This window comes from Chionomys nivalis, chromosome 5 (assembly GCF_950005125.1).
Source record: "Chionomys nivalis chromosome 5, mChiNiv1.1, whole genome shotgun sequence".
NCBI lineage: Eukaryota > Metazoa > Chordata > Mammalia > Rodentia > Cricetidae > Chionomys > Chionomys nivalis.
The window spans coordinates 73,465,461-73,483,340 of record NC_080090.1 but is presented as its reverse complement, the minus strand read 5'-3'; the positions used below and the strand labels follow the sequence as shown (position 1 = coordinate 73,483,340).

The 17,880-nt window shown below is 35.0% G+C and overlaps 1 protein-coding gene across 2 annotated transcripts in view; it reads left to right on the top strand.

The window, feature by feature from the left end:
- Positions 1–11,330, top strand: part of Brinp3 (BMP/retinoic acid inducible neural specific 3) — a 378,417-nt gene extending 367,087 nt beyond the window's left edge. For both annotated transcript variants that reach the window (XM_057770238.1, XM_057770237.1), the window contains exon 8: positions 9,869–11,330. In XM_057770238.1, coding sequence (XP_057626221.1) covers positions 9,869–10,985 — 1,117 coding nt within the window. In that variant the 3' untranslated portion in view covers positions 10,986–11,330. The remainder of the gene's footprint in view (positions 1–9,868) is intronic.
- Positions 11,331–17,880: the final 6,550 nt, after the last annotated feature.

Genomic DNA, 17,880 nt, shown 5'->3' with positions numbered 1-17,880 from the left:
GTAACTTTATTAAGGTTGGCATTTAAAATTGACCTTCATACTGTTACTTATGATAGACAGGAGCCTTGGAAGACTGCTTGCATGGCTCTGGAAATTGGGAAAAATATGCTTTAGACCGGTGTACATAGATGCTCAAAGTATAGAATGTCCTAGGTAACCCAGGGATTGCAAATTACTCATGATTCAAAAGCCCAAACTGATATTGTTTATTTTACAAAATTTCTCTCAACAGTCCAAGCAATGATTTCTGTATGATATACCATTCCTTTCATTCTCAAAATACTTTTTATCGAAAGAAAAAAAAGGCAATAAATTAATTGGAAAGAAGTCAAAATAACTTGTGGATAAAAATAACTTATTTTCAAATAATTTGTAAGTAGATTAATTATGGAAATGTTCAATAAAGTCCAAACTAGAAGGAATATGGATAAACATGGATTTTTATTCTGACAACAGAACAGATTAAGCTCTTGAAGTGACAGAAATTTCTGTCTATTTTTCTGGCAGTTGATAAGGGGCTCCCATCTATAATTTCACGATTTACCCTACAAGTAAGAGAGAAGAGTAATTCTGAAAACCTGTTTGATTTGTGTTACTGCTGATAGCATCCAAAAAGACTCATTCTTTTTACCAAACAGATGATATTTTGTTAAAGGAAAGTCTTATCACTGCAGTAAAAGAGATGTTCAATATTGTGTAAGTCTGCCTGAGAACCCAAAGATTAAAGTATTGGCTCTTGTGTTTGTTTTATAAATAGTTATGGGATGACCATTTAAAATAATTCATCGCTTTCTTATCTCAGTTGAGAAATGAGACAAAAGAGTAATAGACACACTGGAATTCCCTCGTCTTATACTCAGTCATTTGATACATATTGATTTTATTTATTCAAATGTAATGTAATTTTTAAATTCTAGAAAAAACTCAACAGAAAGTAGCCATCTATTGTCTTTCTTTGGTTAAAAAGATTATATGAAACAGAATGAGTTGACAGCCTTTGATATTAGTGTAATTTGAGCCAAATTTTAAAAGGTATGTTAAAAAATGCTTCAACAAATGTAGTTTTTCACCAGTTGAAACACAAATGAACACACATTAACCAACTAGGTGTCATTTCTAGCAAAATCCAGAACCCATAAAATTGTGTGCCATTGATAATATGATTTCCGAAAGATCTTTTGAATAGAATCTGGAAGCTAATTTTATATATTTTTCACTTTCCCAGTTCCTAATAAACATACAGCTATAGTATCTTCAGCTATACTAATGTTAAGATAATCAATATATAATTCACAAAATATAATCAATATATAATTTATTATTCAGTTTGAAGAAATGATTCTTGATTACATAGCTGTCACAAGATTTTTAACAGCTGTGTACTTTAAGTCAGGTTTGTACCAGCAGAAAAAGTAGTTGAGAAACCAAATTATCGTCATAAGAATTTTAAGCAAAGGTAGAATCAAAGTCAGATTTTTTTTATTTTCTTTCTTTCCTGATTATAATATTCTTAATATGAATACATTCATAGTCATTACAAGTACTTAGTAAGGTACCTGGAATCACTGTCATTATTGTGTAAGAGTAACTTTGTACTTTAATAATGCTAACTACCAAATATTTATATATTAAACATAACTTTTTTGTCATCCTGAGTCTGGCACTTCTACTTAGACATACCATTTTAGATAGTGATCATTTTTTATCAGTTATTCTAAGATTACATTTGCTTTTCTAATTTTCTGAAATAAAGCATATGCTATAATTTTTATAAAATGATTTTTACATCTATCTCCTTCGTATCATTGAAGTAACAACTCTATCATTTTTTCCAAAGCTGCTGTCCACAATCATCCCAGAAACACTCAATAACTTCAGTGAAAATTTTGCAAATATTTTCTTAGAATGTTACTACCATTCAGGTAACATAAGAGCTATTATTTGTTATTTATGGTTCAAAATGTTTAAATGAGTGAATACTATATTCAGTTTAGATAGCTATTATTCGTTAAAACTGTAAGTAATGCTTGAAACATATTTAATTTTCTTGTGTTGTGATGTTAATTGTCAAGATGTCCTTTGTACCCACTCTTGATACCTCTGCCATGATGTGTATCCCATACCTCTTAGAGGTAATACAGAGTGAACATGTAGTTATAGATAACACTAAATACACACACAAGTTGTTCTAGAAGCTGGTTACCTTAGGGCAGAGCAATGGGGAGGACAAAAGAGAAAAAAGTGATCATTGCTTGAGGATCTTTCCTGAGTCGTGATTGTTTTTAGGTCCCATTAATGAAGAGACTTTACTTATATTAGATATGAGTGTTGGGGAGAGGTTCCAACTGCTGTCCCAGAGGGAATATAGAAAGTTCTATCTAATGTGAGAGATTACTATGATTTTTAACTGGACATTATATATATTTAAAGTAAAATTATCAGAAAATACTGAGTAGACTTCTTAGGGTTATGAAATGAGTAGTGAACTGAATGTAATTAGAGAAGAGCGAGAGAAAAGACTGAACAAGTAAAATGCCTCCTTATCTTTAAAGACTTTGTGACACTATGCCTACAATTTAGTCACTATTCTAAAAGGGGAAATAACTGTGTCATCATAGATCAGAAATGCCTTCTTTGTTGATACATAGGGGATGGATAGTGAGGGAGGCACAGACAAAGCAAAAGCAGAAAGAATCATTAGGCCGATAGAATAGTAAGACTAGACGATTCTAAAATGCTTAAAAATGATAGTTAGTTTTCCATGGGCAAACTTACTGTAGATTGAATTGATCCTTTGAACAGAGGTAGAGAATATATCCACATATGTGAAAGAGAATTATTAGAGAATGTTATGATTTTTGAAATGACTAATGTTTCAGAACTAATTGCAGCTGGTCAGGATGAGGAAACACATTTTATGGGTTCAGAGAAGATCCCAGGCATTCATTTTAACTTATATTTAATAGTGTTCATGAGGCCTTCATCTAAAAGAAATGCTTTAAAGGGTCACTTCACATATGGGTTAATTGTTTTTTTTTTTTTTTGAAATTAGCCTAAGCCTATTTGGGAAGTCACAAACAGAGAAAATAGCATTAAAGCCTTAAAGATAGACTTGGTTTAGCTTTAAATTTGGCACAAGGGAGGAAAAAATTAGGTATGTAATTTTGATACAGAGAAATATTTTCTCATAACATAGAAGTGTCTGGCAAGCGTTGATTGAGATGTTCAGTAGGAAAAGTGAAATGCTGTGTTTTTTACAGTATATGTTCTTGTGTGTATTTGTCTTTGAAATTCAGAATTAACAGCAAATTGAGCTATGCTAGTTTGTTTTCTGTTGCCGTGACAAAGCATTCTGAGCATGAGAGCAAGTAGAGGGGAAAGGATTTATTTAACTTCACTTCGGGTCACAATAATAGAAGAAAGTCAGGGCAGAAACAGAAGTAGGAACCAGTGAGGAAGGTTTTTGACTGGCTCATACTCAGCTAACATTGTTATATATCCCACTTACATAGGGAATGGTGTCTCCCACAATGTACTGCCCTAACCCACTCCCACTCCTGTCAATCATCAGTCAGAACAACCCCACAAAAACATGGCATAACTATAGCTCTCAGCCTTATATCTAGGTAAAATTGATTCATTTTCTCCCACAACAGCCTGCATATAACTTCTAATTTTGTGAATGTTAGTCAATAAGGTAAAACAGAAGTGAACACTAACTAGATCAATTACTTCATTGCAATGCCCTATGTTATTGTTGTCAGTAACAACACATTGTTGTCAGTTAGGTTGTGAAATGCAACCAATAGCATTCATAATAAGTCATATTATTTGTGGGGGTTCTATAAAAGTACATTGAATAACAACTAAAAAAAAAGGTATAACTCATTCCTTGTACTAGGGTTTTTGTTTGAGAGCATGATATCTAGCCGAGTCTTGTTTTCATCTATTATGTGGTAGCAATTTAAATGCAATTTACGTATGTATGTATACTTAGGTAGTTTTAAGAGTTAAACATTTTTTAGTATTTAATAGGCTCTTCTGTGTCAATACAAGAGTACTGCTTTTTAAAGATTAGTTAGATGGAAGTACTATCAATTTTTCTATAAATTTTTCTTAGTGATATGGATTGGTTAAAACTGATGAACATTGAGAAGCATACACTGAGTTCTTTGCTTTAAATAAATACAATCTTTGGAATTGTTTCTTGATGAGAATGAAAGTAAAAAAAATAAGTGGGAAGAAATTCAATTAAAATTCTCTTACTTTGATATACTAGAGGTAATTCTTGATGGGGAGAACAGTTTCCTATCATCTAACATTTGAACAAAATAGTTATACCTCAGATTGAGAGGTATAACTACATATATTGTCCTTGGAAATTGAAAAGGAGACTAGTTGAGGCACTGTCGGAATGCTTATTAAATGAAGCTACATGGAGAAGGAACATTCAATACTAACGACAGTCCTTGGGAAGAAGCCCTGCATCTTCAACTTTGGTCTGTATGTTTATGCCAGAATATGTACAGACATGCGGGTTCCAACGTTACCAATCATGGCAGTTCTTCATCTCTTGTTCTACTTTAGAATAATCAGAGATACTACTTTTTTGTTTTGATTTGATTATGGTTTTGGTCTTTTGACACAGGGTTTTTCTGTAACTTTGGATTCTGTCTTGGAACTGTTAGCTCTTGTAGACCATACTGGCCTTGAACTCACATAGATCCACCTGATTATACTTTCCAAGCATTGGGATTAAAGGTGGGTGCCACCACTACCCAGTGAGATTCTATTTTTTAAAAGTAAATATGAATCCTACACAAATTTACTTAATTTTATGTCAACATGACACAAGCTAGATTTATTTGGGAAGGAAGCACATTGACTAAAAAAAGTAGCCTGAGAGAAACTTGCGGGGCATTTTCTTATTTATTTATTTATTTATTTACTTATTTTTCCTTTTTTTTATTGAAAAAAAAATTTCCGCCTCCTCCCAGCCTCCCATTTCCTTCCCCCTCCTCCCTCTCCTCTTCCCCTTCCCTTACTCCTCTCCCCCTCCCTCTCCAGTCAGAAGAGCAGTCAGGGTTCCCTGCACTGTGGAAAGTCCAAGGTCCTCCCCCCTCCATTCTGGTCTAGGAAGGTGAGCATCCAAACTGGCTAGGCTCCCACAAAGCCATAACATGAAGTAAGATCAAAACCCAGTGCCATTGTCCTTGGCTTCCCATCAGCCCTCATTGTCGGCTATGTTCAGAGAGTCCGGTTTTATCCCATGCTTTTTCAGTTCCAGTCCAGCTGGCCTTGGTGAGCTTCTTGATTGAGGATATGAGTAGGTTCAGTTCATTTTGAGTATAACCAGCCCTGGGCTGGTGGTCCTGGGCACTATGAGAAAGAAGGGTGAGCAAGCTTTGAGGAGCAAGTCAGTATGCAGGATTCAGCCATCATCTCTGTATCAACTCTCAGTACAGCATCCTGCCTTGAGTACACCGTTGTATACATTTGGAAGTTAGAAGCTGTTACCACCATGTCTCTCTTTTTCTCCGTCTGTCTGTCTGTCTGTCTGTCTGTCTCTCTCTCTCTCTCACACACACACACACAGTCTATTCTATTTTATTACTCTGTCAAAACTAGCCACATCTCTTTTGAAAGGATTTGAACAACTTTGCCTGAGTCTCTTTTCTGATTTTATTATTTGCATTTCAAATAATCAAAACAAAAACATCACCATGAGATAGAGTCTGCTTACCCAAAAGTTACAACCTCTTATGTAATTACTACTTCCTGGACTGAAAAATTCGTTCCATGTTCCAAACTGTGGATAGAGACCACATTTCACTTTCTTTCCAGATAATTCAGAAGAAATTATTCACTACCAAAAGATGGTAGTGACTTGACAAGACTCATTTCCTCATTTTGTTTTTAAATTTTCAAGGCTATAATAAATTGAAAATTGACATTTTGGCCAGAAATAAAGCAAACTTGTCTATTATCCCGTGTAATTAATGCCCAATGTCGTAGTATTTATGTTTTCAGTCTCTCCAATAAACATTGGAACTAAAGTGGTTAGGCAAGCAATCTACCACTGATCTGTATCCTCAGACAAATTTCTGAATTTACACTGTGAAAAAAAAATCTAATTGCCTAAGCTAGACTTGAACTCATTCTACAGCTCAGGATGACTTTCAACTTCATTCATTGATCATCAGTCTGGAATAGCTATGATTATAGTCATGTATCACCAACCCTAACTTCTTTAGGATTCTCTTTTAACCCAACCGTGAGATTTTAATCATATTGAGAAATGTTCAGAAGGTATTTCATGAAGAATATCAAAATAATAGTTATTCTAATTTAATTTAGTTTTTCTCTTTCTTCTCTGACCAAGAAATATAAACATATATCAGATGTCTCTGTCCCCGCTCCCCTCTCTCTTACCTACTCCCAACATCTCTCTGTAAATTTCACTGAGAAGAGGATAGTTTAAAAATGAATTTTCCTTTTCTCAGAGTGTACAATTATCTCCAAGAGCAAAACTGTTGTGTGTCAAGTGTCAGCTTGAGCCCAGGGCAATACTGCCAGGGCTGCAATGCCCAGAGCAGCCAAGTGAAAAAGGAGAATGACAGAGAATTTCCTGGCTTGATCTCTCTGTGACTGAGCTAACAATCAGCTTATGATTGTTTAAATGGCTGTGGGTGTTTAATCCTCAGAATTTATATTTAGTTTAAGGTATTAAGGTCTAAGAAGGACAAATCTATGAAAGCTAAAATGAAATGGCCTTCCCAAAAGAGTAATCCCCAATTTCAAAGAGATACAGAAATTATATTGTTTAGGTTTAAAATTTAGATACACATTCCACAGATTTGGAAAGCAATAAAGGATTAGAAGGCTGAAATAAAGGACCTTTGAAATAAGATTATTAGTGCTCAGAGAGGATTTAACAATGAGAAGAGGTAATTGTTTTTATATCAACACATGTTCTAATACCCCAGAGAAAATTGTTAGCATCTAAAATGTATGCTCAGAGCTGCACAAACTTTCGAGGGCTTTGCAAACATCACATGGATACAGCATGCACTTCAAAGTAAAGTCTCAGTTAACAAAAGGGCACCTGTTGTCAAGAAATTTCAGTGTATTGATAGTGTGTATTATGAATCATGGAGATATGAATTGTTAAAGAAAAACGAAGTGCTCATTTTCTGGGGGAAATTCAGTTATAATAAAGAAACTGCCTACAATGATTATTTTTTAAGTTATGGTAGTAACAGCAGTGATAATCATAGAAATAGGATTTTGTACTTTTTCCTGTTAATTCTGTATGTATTCTATTTATCCAACTAAATGTACTTTGATTCTTAAAACAACCCTCTGATATTTTATTCTTTTTCAATGCAACTGACCCATTATGTGAAGTTTTTATGAAACAGCAAACTCATATTTGTGGAACAGAACAAAATTTACTTATTAAACTAGGCTTTAGTGTTTGCCTTATGGCAAGAGATTTCTCTTCCCAAGTTAGTATAATGCATAATTCATCCATGATTTAAGTGTATCTGGGTCTTAACTAATATTTTTTATGCCCAAGCATATTTGAGATGAACATGGCAAAGTACTTTCTTCCTTGTAATATATCCTGAAAACTTTTGTGAAAATTTGGTTACATAGCAAATTCTTCCCTTTATGGGGCAGGGATGTTGGTCCTTTACATTATTCATGTACTTAAGTATTCATTGCTTTGATTGTTTTTTTTTTCCTATGTTTGTCTCCAAGCCTCTTTCTTATGCTATTCAAAATCCATGGTTTCTATCTTGTATGATTTGATTTTTTTATCTTCCATTCCTCCCTTTCTTCTCACCCATCATTTCATTCTCTCTTCTTTCTATGAACTGCTTTTAAGTAAATGTCAAAACCAATGACAAACACTTGATAAAAAGCTATAGATGATTCTGTTTCCCACAAAGATGATAGGAAAACTATACAGTGGTTAACCTCATAAATCTTAGTGTATCTGAGCCAAGGATTTGTGTGTGTGTGTGAATGTGTGTGTGTAAATATGTATCAATGATCTGTTTGTGTGTGAGTGTGTGTATGTATGGATATGCATCAATGATCGGTTTGTGTAAACATGTGGATATGTGAATATGCATCAATGATGTTTGTGTCAATGTGTGTGTATAAATATGCCTCAGCAATCTGTGTGTGTGAACATTTGGATGTGCAAATATGCATCAACCAAAGACGATATTATTTTACCTGCTTACTACTTGGTCAAAAAGAAATATAAAAAACATAATCTACTTGGGAATTTAGAAGATATTTAACTCAAAAGCTTTTTAAAGTTACAAAATTATGTAACAGAAAGAAATTTTACTCTCTCCGGGGAAAACCATCTAAATTTTTCAGTACATTTTTAAAAATCCACTAAGCAATGTTGAAACTGGCTGAGTACCCAATTTTGACAGCTGCTTACACCAAGATTTCACTGAGAGTAAAGAAAAGAAATGTTATCGGATTTCCCTTTCCTTGAAAACGTCCTTGTGACATACAGTCAAGTGGTCAAAGGGTGGTTAGTGAGGGGAATGGCAAGAGGCTGTGCTGCAAATCACCTATTGCTACTTCTCCGTAGCAGGTGCAGGGATTGGATGAATGCTGAGCTGTCAATATCCATAAGACAAGCTGAAAAGCAAGAAAATGAACACGAAGTTTTATCAGTATGTCTGTGAAAACAAGAACAGTGTAAACACTGAATGAAAATGTGTAAAAGCTACGAAAATAATTGCTTTATCTCAATGTCCCAACAATTCTTTCTACAGTACCGTACAATTGTGACCTCTGCCTTTAGCCTTAATCTAATTAATTTGTCCTTATGATCTCAAAACATGATTAGAGTTTTCAGGGAGAAATGAGTTTGCACTAAGAATTTATGCTTTGGGGTTTCGAAGAAAATAGAATCCTCAATTCAGATGTGATATATGCTTTGTGTTAGAGACACATATACAGAAATAAATAAGCAAGAATATCATAGGGAAAAAAATGGAAAGTAAGAGAGAAGGGAATGGGTGAAAGGGAGGGGGGAGGAAAACAGAAAAAGAAGGGAAAGATGGAGGGAGACCAACAGAGGCAAAGAAAGAGAACAAAGTGGAATAAACAGGCCAACAACTGCATGTAGACTCATATCTTATTACACAAGGCCGCATAACTTTTGGAACATTTAGACACAGTTTTGGGAGAATTTTTAAGAGAGCTCATCTTAAAAGTATTTAGAAAAAAACTCAGAAATGAAATTTTCTTTGTCCACTGGCACCCCTAAAACACAATACTACAGACTAACTCACTAGTAAAGAATGAAAATAAACTGAACGGCTCTCAGTTCCAGAGCCAGGAATCCAAGATTCATGGGCAAGCTATTGAGAGATTGCTGTTGTTATTGTTGTTGCTGCAGGAGGTGGTGGTGCTGCTGCTACTGCCAAGAGAGAGCATAGAGGTCAAACTTGATCGTTTTAAGGAATTTACTCTCGATGACAAGACAATGGACTAAACTTATTAATGATCATGTTACCCCCATGACCTAATGACTTTCCACAGCATCCATTGTCCAACACCCATACTTTATAACATGTTTCAAACAATCTAGTAGTTTCTGGATTTGGTGGAAGTAATAATTAAGAGAAAATTGTTTGCTTTCAGGTTTTTTTTCCCGTGTGTGTGTGTGTGTGTGTGTAATTGTTTATTTTTTAATTTTTGCTGTTTGTAGATTTGACAAAAAAGTTCAGAGATTAGTGAGCTGGGATTTACTTTATGGCAGTACAAGTGCACATACTCACACAGAATCGAAGTATTTATTTAGATTTGCTTTTTTTTTTTTTATTTCTAGATCTTCAACCTACTGGCTCTCTCGCATCCAGTCTTTTCTCTACTGCAATGAGAATGGCCTCCTGGGCAGCTTCTCTGAGGAGACACACTCCTGCACCTGTCCCAACGACCAGGTAGTGTGCACAGCCTTTCTGCCCTGCACTGTGGGCGATGCCTCTGCTTGCCTGACATGTGCACCTGACAACCGAACCCGCTGCGGCACCTGCAACACTGGCTACATGCTGAGCCAGGGACTGTGCAAGCCTGAAGTCGCTGAGTCAACTGACCATTACATTGGCTTTGAGACTGACCTGCAAGACCTGGAGATGAAATACCTGCTGCAGAAAACCGATCGACGAATAGAAGTCCATGCCATCTTTATCAGCAATGACATGCGCCTGAATAGCTGGTTTGATCCTTCCTGGAGAAAGCGGATGCTCCTGACCTTGAAGAGTAACAAGTACAAGTCCAGTCTGGTCCACATGATCTTGGGTCTCTCTTTACAGATTTGTTTAACTAAAAACAGCACGTTGGAGCCAGTGCTGGCTGTTTACATCAATCCCTTCGGAGGCAGTCATTCTGAGAGCTGGTTTATGCCTGTGAGTGAGAGCAGCTTTCCCGACTGGGAGCGGACTAAGCTGGACCTCCCACTACAGTGCTACAACTGGACACTGACTCTGGGAAACAAATGGAAGACGTTTTTTGAAACAGTACACATCTACCTGAGGAGCCGCATCAAGGCAAACGGCCCCAACAGCAACGAAAGCATTTACTATGAGCCTTTGGAGTTTATTGACCCGTCCCGGAATCTGGGCTACATGAAAATCAACAACATCCAAGTGTTTGGCTACAGCATGCACTTTGATCCTGAAGCTATCCGGGACCTGATTTTGCAGCTGGACTACCCCTACACTCAGGGATCCCAGGACTCCGCACTTTTGCAGCTACTAGAGATAAGAGACCGTGTAAATAAACTCTCCCCACCTGGTCAGCGTCGTCTAGATCTTTTCTCTTGCTTGCTTCGTCATAGACTCAAGCTGTCTACTAGTGAGGTGGTGAGAATTCAATCTGCTCTGCAGGCATTTAATGCCAAATTACCAAACACAGTGGATTATGACACAACCAAATTATGTAGTTAACCGTAAATGTCAAGCACAACCCAAAACCTTGAAGGAGTTTTTACAGTGCTTTTGTGGAACAGTTTATGTTTGGAAAAGTAAATTTAAATTGTCTTTTCAATATCTGTCTTATATCAGTCAATAACGTTGGATGGCAATTTACATACATGAACTTGCTGACAATGAATATATTATACTACAGTTTTGGTTTATGAATGAAATAAATACTGACACCAGTCTATAAGACATTCTACTTTTTACAATAAATTTCATTTGTAATTTTATATGTTCCGTGGCAATGCTTTTGTGCATTACATCCTCGAGAGGGAACATAAAAAGATACCAATAAAATTTTGTAGCTGAACAGTTATTAACAAGAAGTGCTGTGGGATTCATTTTTTTTTCCATGAAGTGAGTTCTATTTCTACATACTTTGTAAGAACCTGGGGAAAATTCTCCAGGACTTTTAATGGAAACAGTAGAAGGTTCCTTCTGATCTCATTTTCCAAAAACCCAAATAGACAGAATTTGCACATCCAGTTTCTTTCTCATGGTGATGAGCCGAATGGTTGAAGGATGTTTATCAGCTTCATTTGGGAAACTTAAATTAGAAGCAATCATCATTAACATTGTCATACAAACTTATTCCTAAATAAATATCAATGTATTCCAGCAAACATGCATCAAAATAAATGATTATAAGCAAAACTACAAAAAACATAAACAGTAATCTTCCTACCAACCCTCCTCATCACTTACTCCAATTCTCATAATCAGTCACCAAAATTTTGTTTAATGATTACAAATAATGAAAAGCTACATCTTACCAATATCCATAAGATAACATCTCTATAAATTACAATCTATAATGTAAAAGTATAAAAATGCTTAAAAACCTACCTGACAAATAGATACATTTTTTTTCTGAGACTTATCTGAAATACACTTGATATGGGGAACTTTCATAAGTAGTATAAATGTTTCTTTTGAAAATTAGATTGATTTTTTCCATTTGTATGTTATAAAAGACTAGACATATATTTTGTTATTTTTCCAAAAAATTAAGTTTAATATTTATTAGAGCATATTATTAGTAAGATATTTTGTTATTTATCACACATAACTTGTCTAGGTATATTTCACAATTTTTCCTTATTTTCTGACTAAATCTTTTAATGACTGCTTTGTCAAGGTTATAGAACAGTTCTTCTAAGAGCACAGGAAGAAAAGGACTCCAGAAAGAAGTGTGAAATTTAGATAAAATAGAAAGTACAATTGATGTAAGCATTCTGCACATATTCTGGGCTCTTGAGGTATATATTTTCATTTACAAGAGAACAAACTGATAGAGTCTACAACAAATATTTAGTCAATCTGTAAAGCAAAACATAATAACCAATGGCTACTATCCAACTGAATTTTTGTTTTCAATAAACTATTTGTAGGGAATTCATCAGAAAACTCATATAAACACTAACTGTTCTTCAAATTTTTGGTTTCATTGTAAACATTCTTTTGGTAAAATTAATACTTAGTTTCACATTACTTTATTCACTTTGTAGAAAAAGAGCAAAATTTCAGAATGGTTAAACAATTAATTTTAATGAAATACGTTTGTTCTCATTTTTTCTTTTTATTCATCTCTCATATATTATATCCTGATATGCATTTTCCACTTCACAGATTCATCCCAACTCCTTTTTCTTTCTTCTCTCCCAGATTCACAATGTTCATAGCAGCTTTATTCGTAATAGCCAGAAACTGGAAATTTCCTAAATGCCCCTCAACCAAAGAATTAATAAAGAAAAAGTGTTACAATTACATAATAGAGTACTGCTCAGCTATTAAAAACAATGACATCATGAAATTCGCAGTCAAATAGATGGAACTATTAAAAATCATCCTGAGTGAGGTAACTCGGACCTAGAAAGACAAACATGGTATGTACTTACTTATTTGTGGATATTAGTTGTTAAGTAAAGACTAGTCAAATTCTTAAAAACCACCATCTAAGGAGTTGAATACAAATTTTCATAGAATAAATTTAATCACTTTAATTTGCACCATCGATTTTAAAGGAACTAATATGTCTTTTTGTTTAATTTGATATAATGTAAAAAATGTGGTCAAAGTCAGGGCATCAAAATCAGGCAATGTAATATACAAGAGATCACAGTTTACCTGAAAATGAAATAGAATAATCTTTACCTTGTATAATCAATGACTCACGTCATTATTGCCTTTAAAACGACTATTTCAAAAGTATTGTGGATGTCAGCTGACTTAAGCTTCTGCTACCCAGAAACTGTGTAAACACTGCACACAATTACAAGCAGGCTTTATGAAGCTATCATTTGGAGGAAATAATAAAAACAATCAATGATTCAATAAGGCAGGTAGTGCATGAGGGAGAGAAGATCCCACTACCACAGGTAATAAAGTATTTAAAAACTTTCTGTAATGGTTAATCTTAATGTAAAAATCAGTTTGAATGGAATAAAATAATATTAGCACAAACTCTCTGGCTACATTAGCCAGTAAGTCATTTGAGTCTATTATGGTCTCTTTGAGTGAAAAAGAAAACATGAGTTCCTCTAAGTAGAATTTCCATAATAATTAAAATAATGTATGTAAACATACCAAGAAAATTCTAAAATACTGATGAATATTTAAAGGATATGTCACCAAAATACAGCTACCAGTAATTAACTGCCTCATATTGCTAAATATTAGGATATGTCTGTCTAATAAATAATAGACAACATAATAATCTATTATGCATACAGACAGTATAGTCCTTATCAATTTCTTTTCTCCTGAACTGGCTTTTATACAATCATTTCTTTTCATAGTAGTTTAAAGAATTTGAGAATTGTTTTGGGTTGAGACAGGGTTTCCTAAAGCCTTGGCTGGCAACAAAAACATTATATGACAAGGAAGGACTTGAACATATGATCATCTGGCCCCTACCTCTAAAGTGCTGAATAATTTAGAAATCTATAATAAAATTATCTTTTCAGCAAATACACATAGAGTTTTTCTTTGACTCCTTTTTTGTTGTTAATATCTTTGTGAATGTCCTTTTGTTATTCATTTACACATATGTGTGTGCCTGTGTATGTATATAAGTGAATGCAGCAGCACGCAGAGGCTAGAAAAGAGCAGAATTTCACATGGAGCTGAAGTTTTAGCTTGTTGTGAGTGAGGTAAACTCCAGTGCCCTACGAGAGAAGCAAATGCTCTTAACGACTGAGCTGTCTCTACAGCCCTTGATACTAGCTTCGTGATATCCTCATAGTATGTCTCTGATTGTGAGCTGAAAAAATGCCTTGGAAATTGAGATTCTGAAATATATGTATGTGTGTGTGTGTGTGTGTGTGTGTGTGTGTGTGTGTGTGTAGAACAAGGTTTCTCTGAGGAAGTCTCTACTTTTCCATATGAAATAATTAACATCACAATGTAATCTATGGTGCCATTCCTGGAACGAAAAATGGAATTTTTTTTTAATTTTATTAGATTTGTTTTTTTACTTTTTAAATAACAATCCAAGATCCCACTCTATCCCCTCCTTGCATTCCCCTCACACACTCTCCCACCCCACCCCCATCTAATCAGAGAGGGTAAGGCACATTGCTTTGTGGAAAGTTGAAGGCCCTCCCAACTACATCTAGGATCTGGGCTGAGCAAGGTATGCATCCAAAGAGAATAGGATCACAAAAAGACAGTACATGCAGTAGTGATAAATCCTGGTGCCATTGCCAATGGCCCCGGAGTCTGCCCTAGCCATGCAACTGTCAACCACATTCAAAGGGTTTGGACCTATGCATGTTTCTTCCCAGTTCGGCTGGAGTTGGTGAGCATCCATTAGCTCAGGTAGACTGTTTCATGGTCTTGACCTCTTTGCTTGTATTCTCATTCCTTTCACTCTCCAATAGGACTTTGGGAGCTCAGCCCAATGCTCCTGTGTGAGTCTCTGCCTCTGTTTTCATCAGTTGCTGGATGAAGGTTCTGTGGTGATATTTAAGATAACCATCAGTCTGATTACAGGGCAAGTCAAGATGGGGCCCCTCTCCTCTATTGCTTAGGGTCTTAGATGTGGCCATTCTTGTGGATTCCTGGGAATTTCTCTAGAACCAGGTTTCTGCTAACCCTATAATGGCTTCCTCAATGAAGATATCTCTTTCCTTGCTCTCATATCTGTCCTTCCATTTCGGCTATCCCATTCCCTCAAGTTCTCCTCAACACTAGGCAAATGGATTTTTAACTAGATGAAATCATTACCCAAATAGCAAACAAAAAGATAAAATACCGTGTTATCCTTCTTTATTTAAACAAAATATGTTAGCGTTCATGTTTTTCTCTCTATTTTTATGATTCATATTAAAACAGTAAAATAACTTTAGAACTCTATTGAGCCTTGTATAGATCTGTAATAAAACTCACCTCTTTCGTGTAGAAGACTTTTTTTTTTCCATAAGGAATGTTGAATAGATGTTCATTTTATTTGTTTGAAAAACACATTCCATTTGGAATGACAACAAAGCCAAATAATTTTGTGCATTATGGAAATAAAAGACAATGACTTGAAGAGAATTTCACAGACTATAAAACAGAAAAGTTAAAGTGATGGAAACAAAGAAGGTAAACTTTTAAATCCAGACATAGTGGTGTAACACACACCACCTCTAATCTCAGAATGAAAAAGGTAGAATCCAAGAACACAGTCTGTGAATCTGAAGCCAGTCTGAATCTCCATAGCCAGTTCCAACCTAGATAGGAATACATAATGATATCCTGTCCCCCAAAATATTTTAAAGATATGTTTAAATAATAAATATGGGTCTAGATTTTAAGAGTTGTTGAAATAAGAGCGGCGGGGCTGCGTCCCCGGCACCCGGCCGCCCGCATGGCTAGCTTATGCCCCGAAATAATTACACGGAAACTGTATTCTTTTAATCACTGCCTGGCCCATTAGTTCCAGCCTCTTATTGGCTAGCTCTTACTTATTGATCTAACCCATTTTTAATATTCTGTGTAGTACCAAATATTCTGTGTAGTACCACGAGCTGGCTTACCAGGAAAGATCTTAACCTGCGTCTGTCTGGAGTGGGAGAATCATGGCGACTCCTGACTCGGCTTCTTTCTCCCAGCATTCTCTTCTGTCTACTCCACCCACCTAAGGGTTGGCCAATCAAATGGGCTAAGGCAGTTTTCTTTATTAGTTAACCAATGAAAGCAACAGATAAAATACAAAAACCACCCCCATCAAAGAGTCATTTGAATATTGTCCAGATCAACATATTCAATAAAACAGAACTTAGAAACACTATTAGGTTTACACTGTACACTTGCATCTGGATCATTTTTCTTAAAATAATACTTTATAAGCAAAACTGAGATTTTCCTCCAACATTGTCCATAATAACAGTCATGAATATTAGACTTACTGTAGTATGTCTTAAAAATGTCCACTCTGTGGGATATTTATAGCCTGAAAACACACAGCTTGCCAAGTCCATTTGCTGTCTTTTTTGCTTTCTAGTACTGATATTCTACTTCCTTCTCCTCCACCTACACAGTCAGATTTATTTTCTATAGTCCATATTTTTTGATAGTGTAAGTTTGAAACTTTTAAGAAATAATCTAGTCACCAACCTCTATAATTCCAGAATTTGACAGATGTATTTTAGTAAGTGGAAAATTTTGATAAACATCTCCATGTGTACAAGAAGGTGGCATTAGAATTTTTATAATTTACGATCTACTGATGAATTAGAATACCCACGTCAGATCATTTTATATTTATGGTGTGCTAAATGTAATAAATTAATACAAATAATAAATAAATTTCAGAAAAAATAAAAATCCATGTGTGAAATTGCCACATGCACTGGCAATCACTTTAACCAATTAATAAATGAAATACTCTTTAGTCCAGTGATTAGACAATATACTTTCTATAAAATAAGTGCAAAGTATATTTTACTAATTAACCAGCAAGGCACTAAAACTACCTTGTGGCATTGTAGCAGGTTTTCTTTTGGGTCACCAAATATCTCCCAAGTCTTGACATGGAGACTTACTAGTTATGAATGTTCAGGCATTTCTTATGCTAGTCCTACTAACTCTTATAATTTAACCTTGCTTTTCTTCATTTACATTTTGTCTCAGGCCTTTTAACCTTTTTTTCCTTATGTATATCTTATTTTCACTGCTGTTAGTTTCTGGTGGTCTGGAAGCTGCCTGGATTCTAGCCCCAGCCATGTCCCTGTTTTTCTCCCTCATTCTTTCCTCCTCTCCATCCATTGGAGCCTAGACTCCTCCTCCCATTTATTCTATCTCCCCACCAGCCCCGCCTATTCTTCTTCTATCTAGCTATTGGTCATTCAGCTTTTATTAGACCAATAAGGTAGCCTAGGTAGGCAAGGTAAAACAAATGTAACACATGTTTTTATAGTTAAACAAATACTGTAGAAATAAAAGTAACACACCATAACATAGCTAAAGTAATATTCTTCAGCATAATTTCCCACAACATGGCATGATGTACAAGAGAGCTTTCACATGAGATTGTGATCTCTTTGCAGGTTTCTGACAGTTTTTCCTCTCTTCTTGTTAGCGGCATTATTACAGAGAAAATGGTTTTAAAAAACTTTTGAATAAAGTCATGTAAATGGCTTTATGAAATGATGATCATTCTGAATTTTGAACTCATTCTTGCCTTTTTTTGTAAGTTTTTACTACATACATATATTTTCTTACCCGAAGTTTTTTAACTTACCTGGTTATTTTATACAACCAATATTATGATTTTTGTACTATTTATTCAACCTGCTTGTGAAAAAATATCCACCACAGTATTTTCTGTCTACAAGGTTAATGTATTTTTCATGAAGATTTTCAAAATAGACTTAAG